The 7,716-nt window shown below is 40.8% G+C and overlaps 3 protein-coding genes across 3 annotated transcripts; 2 read left to right on the top strand and 1 right to left on the bottom strand.

The window, feature by feature from the left end:
- Window positions 1–1,228: 1,228 nt before the first annotated feature.
- Window positions 1,229–3,121, top strand: GCK72_000044 (uncharacterized protein; the record flags this gene model as incomplete). The annotated part of the gene is made up of 2 exons (XM_003100625.2): window positions 1,229–1,897; window positions 2,852–3,121. The coding sequence occupies 2 exons, from the start codon at window positions 1,229–1,231 to the stop codon at window positions 3,119–3,121; spliced, it is 939 nt and encodes a 312-aa protein (XP_003100673.2).
- Window positions 3,122–3,985: 864 nt separating this feature from the next.
- Window positions 3,986–4,354, top strand: GCK72_000043 (uncharacterized protein; the record flags this gene model as incomplete). Its single annotated transcript, XM_053722235.1, has 1 exon — window positions 3,986–4,354. One exon carries the CDS (start codon window positions 3,986–3,988, stop codon window positions 4,352–4,354), a length of 369 nt encoding a protein of 122 aa, XP_053590880.1.
- GCK72_000042 (uncharacterized protein) lies at window positions 4,001–6,345 on the bottom strand (the record flags this gene model as incomplete). The annotated part of the gene is made up of 6 exons (XM_003100635.2): window positions 4,001–4,180; window positions 4,230–4,486; window positions 4,732–5,022; window positions 5,262–5,391; window positions 5,957–6,046; window positions 6,298–6,345. The coding sequence occupies 6 exons, from the start codon at window positions 6,343–6,345 to the stop codon at window positions 4,001–4,003; spliced, it is 996 nt and encodes a 331-aa protein (XP_003100683.2).
- Between the last annotated feature and the right edge of the window lie 1,371 nt (window positions 6,346–7,716).

Here is a 7,716-nt window from a genome sequence, read left to right as displayed (position 1 = left end):
TATATGGGTTGGCTCTTTTTTAATGTTTTGACAGATAAAATAGGCAGAAAACGATAGAAAATGGTATTTTTCGGCTAAAACTCATTCAAAAATGTTATTTTTCACTCATTTTCTATAAGGAAATCACCTTTTTTTCGTGCGAAATTCCGGCAAATATAGATATTTTTTACTAAAAATCCCAGTTTTTCCACTAAAATTCCCATTTTTTCACTAAAAATCGCAATTTTTCTTCAAAAATCCGCTTTAAAACTTCTATTTCCATCTTCTCCTTGTTTCTTTATCATTCCACTTGTGTCTTGTCAGTGCGCTCTAGCGAACCTCCCGGTAGAGCGCACTTGCTTTCTCGTGTTATTTTAAATTTTTTCTAAAATCCTTTATTTTCAGCTCTCCCTCTCACTCTCCACAAACACTTCTCTCCACACCGAGACGATTGAATTTGAAATTTCAAATTTCGCGCCAGAAAATTTGATCGCCTCGTCGATCAACCACCGCCTACAATCACGTCGGACCAACGAAGATTTGCGAATCCAAATTTCTCGCATCAAAGCTCTAGTAGCTCACGAGAAAAGTGAGCATTTAGCATTTTTATGGGAAAAAAATACCGAACATTTTGGTCTTAGAGCGAAAAACTGTATTTTTAGAAGAAAAAAGGAAAAATGCCCAAAGTTTTACTTTAAAACTGCATTTTCAGAGAATGTTTCGCTTTAAATATCCCGTAATTCCACAAGAAACAAGCTAGGTGTGGATTTACGGGGGTCTGGTGTAGATTTACGCGAACAGATTAATCTAGGGTTTCAGTGTTAAACAGACTTGTCACGGGCCGGGCCGGGCCAAACTCAGGAATAATCTCGGCCGGGGCCGGCCCGATTTTTGACAAGTCTGGTGTTAAAAACCCAGTAAATCAGCGTTTTTGGAGCTGAAAGTGGCTGAAAAATTGAAATTTCCCGCCATAAAGCACTCCGGTTTTTCACGAAAAAACGATGATTTTGCACATTAAAAACTCGGGATGGTTAGAGCAAAAAATGCTCTAAAAATGCAGTTTTTAGCAAAACTTTGAAAGAAATACAGTTGTCGATAAATTTTTCGGTTGATTTGGCTCATTTTGGTCTCAAAACTCCAAAAATTGCATCGATATCAACAATTTTGGGACAAAATCCAGTGAAAAAATTGATAAATGAAACTAAACTCAACTAATTCCAGTAGGAAACGAAGTGGATCTGCAAGCGGAATGACACTAAACGATCATGTGGAGGCAATTAAGAGAGAGATGACAACAGTATCGTCTCAACTGTCATCGAATAAGCAGGAGCTGGAAAGAGCACGACAGGAAATGACACAATTACAGTTGACACTCCAACAGGTGAACGATCAATCGATACAGACGGAACTTCAGAAATCACATGAGACGACGAAGAAATTGGAGGCAATTGCGACGAGATTCCTCGCCACGATATCAGATCAAGCACAACAGAGTCAACTCATCGCCGAACTTGAGCAGATTTCACAAAAGGCGGGCGGTGCGAATCAGAATCCGAATCCGATGGTGATGACACCGCCGATGATGAATGCGGCGGCGGTTGCCGCAATGCAACCGCATCTTATGATGAGAAACCCGATGCTCAATGCAATGGCACAAGCGTCGCCACGTGGAGTACCTGGAAAACAGGGAGTACCAAATGGACAGCAACAGGCCGCCGCGATGAACGGAATGATGCAACAAATGCAGATGCAGGCGATGGCAGCGCAGGCGCAAGCTATGATGCACGCGCAAATGTTTCAGCAGATGGGCGGGCCGATGATGGTGCCAGGAATGATGGGGGGAATGCCGCCTGGAATGGCTGGATTGCCGGGAATGATGCCGCCGAATAGTATGGCGGCGATGCAACAACAGTATCAGGTTGGTATTTAATGAGAAAATTGTCGAAAATCGCATTTTCTAACCTATTTTCCCGAAAAAATACTATTTTAGACTGATTTCCCCGAAAAAACGACATTTTTCGATCCATTTCACTTTAAAAATTGCATTTTTAGATTTTTTACATTCTCTCAGTTTTTCTACACACAAATTATCGAAAATCAGACTTGCAACGGACCGGCCCGGTCCGGCCCAGGTCACAGTACAAAAATTTGAATTTTTAAAAAAAATGTTCGAATTTTTTACTATGTTTTTACATATCGATAAAACTCAAGTGTACATTGGATTTTTAACTATTTTTAATGAAAATTTTTTAAAATTTCAGAAAAAATTTGTGAAATCACAGTTTTCGCAACGTTTACTCACAATTTGATGATTTCTGTCAAAAAAATAACGAAAAACCTAATTTCTGTGGATTTTTGGCTCCAAAATTGCAGTTTTTACTCCCAAATTAGGGAAAAGTGCCTAAAAATCAGTTTTCCTCAGTTTTCTGCCCAAAAATCATCAAAAATCTCATTTTTGTACCTGAAATTACTCATTTTTCATGCTTTCCCAATAGAGCGCACTTTCACATGAGCTGAAGCATTTTTTAACTATCCAATTACGCTCTGTTGATAATTTTAGCCTTTTTGCTTTAAAGAGCACAATTTCTCGATTTTTGACTTTAATAATAGCAATGTTCCGTCCGAATTCTCCCAAATAAAAACTACAACACTCCGATATTCCGCACTTTTTTCTATTTTTCCAGTTTCAACAAGCCCTACTGAAGAAGCAGAACATCGGTGCTTCGTTGTGACAGGAGAATCGGCATTCATAGGGTTAGCACCTCGGGGCGAAATTCAATGGGTGGCCTAACTTTCCATAATTTGAGAAAACTAGTCCCTCTCTGTCCACCAGAACCACTTCTAACCGTCTATCATTTTTTATGCGTTCCAGCAAATGGCCGCCGCCGCCGCAGCCGCCTCCGTCGCCGTCTCGACACCTTCAAGGAATCCGTCGACGTCGGGAGCCGCGTCACGGACACGAACACCGCTCACCGCGTCGGCCACAAACTCGCCACGCCCCACCGTCGAACCTGTCATCATAAAGGAGGAGGAGCCGACGTCAACGGCGATGGAAACTGAAGGAGTCACGGTGGCGACGACGACGACGACCGGTGGATCGACGATTAAACAGGAGGAGAATTCGACGATTTCGGTGGCATAATTGATTTTTTCTTTGTAATTTTTGTTTCACTTTAATCGTTTTCTTTAATTGTATTTTGAGGAGAAAATTCTAGAAAAATCGATTGATTTTCGCGCCATTTCAGCGAGATTCGCCATATGCGCTCCAATGATAACCTCGTGTAGTTCACGTGGACAAGCGAATTTTTGAGTTTTTCAGCGCCTAAAATCAATCGATAGCTCTTTTCTCTCAATTCCGGCCTAAAAAAATCAAAAATCATCGTTTTTTCTTATTTCTCAAGTACTGGTCCCCGTCACACCGTTTTTTCTCAATTTCACACCTTTTTTTTTGAATTTTTTAATTCTCACCACTATGTAAACGTGCTCTACCGAACTTTTCGCGCCGGACCCTTCTAACCCCCCAAAACTTGTCGATCTCTCTTTCTTTGAAGCCCCGCCCCCTCCATTATTCAGTTTTCAAAAATTCGAATTTCGCTTTTCTCCTCCTCCTCCCCATCCATCCCTTCTTCCCTTTGCGGGTAATAATTTTAATTAATTTTTGTAATTTTTGAGAAAAATTCAAGTTTCCCCCCAGTATTTCGTATCCATTACCACCCCACCCGCATTTTTCTCGTTGCTTTTTTTCCCTAAAAATGTTCGAATTTTCTCACTCCCAAATCGGTTCCCTCCAGTGTTGCTTCGTCTTTTTTGTTATATTAATTTTATATCTTTGAATCTCTATGTCACTCTCTCTCTGACTCTCCCTGATTACCCCATGAAATGATATCAATTTACGGCTTGATTTCATTTTCACACAATCACAATATCCCGATTTTACTGAAAAATACAAAAAAGGAGAATAATTTAAAAAAGAGGAAGATATTCTACATGATTCTACCAATACAAAATGAAGTTTGTTGATTTATTTGAGAGCAGCGGTGAGCTCTGGCACTGCCTTGAACAAATCGGCCTTGAGTCCGATATCGGCGACTTGGAAGATTGGTGCGTCTGGATCCTTGTTGATGGCGACGATCGTCTTCGAATCCTTCATTCCAGCCAAATGTTGAATGGCTCCAGAGATTCCGATAGCGATGTACAACTCCTGGAAACAAAGAATTTCGAAAAAAAAAGACGGAAAACAAATCTCTCACCGGCGCCACAATCTTTCCAGTCTGTCCAACTTGCATATCATTCGGCACATAGCCTGCATCAACAGCAGCACGAGATGCTCCGACTCCTGCTCCGAGCTTATCGGCGAGCTCGTAGATCAGCTTGAAGTTGTCTCCGCTCTTCAAACCACGCCCACCGGAAACGACGATCTTGGCGGTGGCGAGATCGGGGCGCTCGGATTTTGACAATTCTTGGCCCAGGAATTCGCTGGTGTCGGTGGCGATGTCGGCGGATGGGGCTGGAAGGATAGGATGTGTCTCCTCACTGTAGAACTACGAAAATGGGCGGAGCCAGCGGTTTCATCCTTTTTCGGGATCTTCCTATTACAGCTATGTTAAGCTCCGCCCACTTTTAGAGACTGGCTTAGGCTTCGCCCACTTTTTGAACCGCCAGATGGTTGGTTGAGTTTCGACTCCGCGCATTCAACAATTTCGCTGAAGTGGGCGGTGTCTCATAAGCCACCCCCCTTTTCCCACTTCTTACCCTTCTCAACAGCTCCAGACCCGCCCTCTTTGGCTGGCTCGAATGCGGTTCCACGGAAGGTGAGAAGCTTGACGGCGGCACTACTCTTCACCTTCTTCACAGCGTTTCCAGCGTACAAAGTGCGTGTGAAACTATCAGCAGAATGCACTTGAGTGATATCAGAAATCGAGGAGACGTCGAGTTTCGCGGCGACACGTGGAATCAGACCACGTCCGAATGCCGACGAGCCGGCGGTGATTGCCGAGAAGTTGAATTGTTTCTGCGAGGCCAAGACGACCGGAGCGACGCGTTCTGGAATGAGTTTGGATGACTTTGAGGGAATTTCAGCCATATTAGCCGTTTCAACCGCGCCCCACCGCAAACGGAAAAGTTTCGGCGAGAGACGCAGAGTTTTTTTCTCGCACCGGCTCAGATGTTCACAGTTTTTGACCAATTTTCGCTGTTTTTCATAATAATTTACAAAAAACTTTTGAAAAATAGCGAACACGGGTCAAAAACTGTAAATTTCAGCCAGAAATCTCTATTTTTACCTGGCAAATTGTTCTTGAGCTTGTCATCCTGAGCAACAAGAACTCTCTTCACTCCATTCACTTTGGCCACTTGCTCGGCGACTTTCTGGGCGTTCGCTCCTGTGACAAGGACGGATACGTCGTTTCCGAGCTGGAAATGAAAGTTTTCGAGGCGAAAATAGCAATTTTGAGCAGAATCTAGATATTCTTCCTCTCTCCAGACTGAATTTATACTGTTTTTGATGAAAATACTCAAAATTTGAGCTTAATAGCGATGGTGAGAAAATTTTCGCTCCAAATATATCTACGAGTCCCTGAGAATCTTCTAGAAATCTCCAAATGCTCCAAAAACCAAAAAATAATCAAATTCTGATCAAAAACGGCCTAACGGGATCTTTTTCTTCTCTCCAGACAAAATTTCTACAGTTTTTGATTAAAATTCTCAAAGTTTTAGCTTTTTTCGCTCCAAATCAAGCTCCGAGTCACTGAGAACCTTCTAGAACGCTCCAAAAGCAATAAAAAATAAAATTTCGCTCAAAAACAGCCGAGACATGTTATCTATAGCCCAGCGAACAATGATCACTGATCACAAATTGGTCAGTTGCAGTTTTAGAAATGGAAAATGTGAACTCTGAATAAAAAATGTATTTTTCCCCAAATTTCAGTCCGGAAATCGAGATTTTTCAGGAAAATTGGCTCCTTTTCGTGAAAATCACCTTTCCAGCAGCAGTGATCGCATTCAAAGTGATCGGCGCAAGCTTCGTTTCGTCGTGTTCGGCGACGACGAGTGTGCTGTTGAGACGAGCCTGAAAATATAGAGATTTTCATGAAAAATTGACAGAAATACGTGAAATTTCTGACATTTTCAGCTAAAATCCTACTTGAGAGATGATAAACAGCGAAAATTTATGATTTTATGTCCTGAAACTTGATTTTAGCCTGATTTTTCAGCCATTTTTCGCAAAAATTTCAGTTTTTTCACCAATTTACGCTGATTTCCCAACGAATTTAGACATTTTTACTACATTTCACTGATTTTCATCCCACAATTCCTTACATTGCTGAGACGGGCGGTCCGAGTGAGGACAGTTCTTGCGGAGAGCATTTCGGCTGGAAAACGAAATTTTATTGATTTTTTGTGCTTTTTCACGCCGGAAATTACGGAAAAGAAACAACAAAACAAGATAAACGTGGCGAGAAAAAAAAATATGTATTAAGAGAATGAGAAAGAGGCTACAATGAGATGAGAAGAGAAAAAGAGATGGGTTGATAAAAATGAGAGTGAGAAATAGGTGAAGAGACGCAGAGAAAACAAAGAAATACTGGTCAAATTGGAGGTCAAAGTACGCGCGGTTCTTTGGGAAGATTTCTAAAAAACAATAATAATTGGCGGCAAAAATTGAGAATGGAGGTCTAAAAATGTTAATTTATCATTCCAGATGGGCGGTCTGAAGTCTGAATCAAAATCCACGTGTTTTTTGAGTCACAAAATCAAAATCCACGTCATCATGAAGAGAAAATCTGGATTTTAAGCAATTTTTAGCTCGAATGTCTCGATTTTTTGTTTTTGATGTGATGAAGTGAGTTCAGTATCTATAATTTCAGTAAATACATCAATATATGCATGATTTTCTTAAAAAATCTAAGAAAATTGCAAAATCAAAATAATTACAGTAGTCCTCGTAAATCTACACTAAAGGTACATGTCCAGAATTTATCACTGGGGTCTCGCAACGAAAATATTTTCTTTTACAGACTCACAGGATTCTTTTTTTGGAAAAATAAGGATTTTATATTATCGGAATAAAAAAGTTCCGACATTTTTTACCGACGCGCAAGAGTCGCGGTACTGGTAGATCAGAAACGCCCACTCATCATAAACATTTCTTCTGCAAAATCAGGGCACGGTTTCATTGAATTCGCGGGTGAAGTTTTGTTTAAAAATACCATTTTTTAAATAAAATTTGACCTATTTCCCTTAAAATTTCATTTCCACCATGAAGTTTGAGGAAAAAAGATCAAATTTTAAAGGAAATAGGTCAAATTTTATTTAAAAAGTGGTATTTTTAAACAAAACTTCACCCGCGAATTCAATGAAACCGTGCCCTGATTTTGCAGAAGAAATGTTTATGATGAGTGGGCGTTTCTGATCTACCAGTACCGCGACTCTTGCGCGTCGGTAAAAAATGTCGGAACTTTTTTATTCCGATAATAGAATAAGAGAAAGAGAAACGTAATGAATCGAATTACTGATCATGTGGGCATCGAAAATTACTTAAAAATCGCGTAAAATCACACATTTTCTTTCTAAAAACGTGGAACCGCCCATTTCTATACCCCGTGAACTCGAACTTTTTCCCATTTATCCCCCCAAATCAACCCGGTCACCCCATTAGATCCTTATCAACATCTCCCCACCCCACTGCTTCTCAAATCAAAACTCGAAACTTCACTCTTCTCTGGCAATAAGCTCTCC

The sequence above is a fragment of the Caenorhabditis remanei genome, chromosome I, assembly GCF_010183535.1.
Source record: "Caenorhabditis remanei strain PX506 chromosome I, whole genome shotgun sequence".
Classification (NCBI taxonomy): Eukaryota; Metazoa; Nematoda; class Chromadorea; order Rhabditida; family Rhabditidae; genus Caenorhabditis; species Caenorhabditis remanei.
Note: the sequence above shows the minus strand (reverse complement) of the source record. Positions and strands in the feature narration are given on the sequence as shown.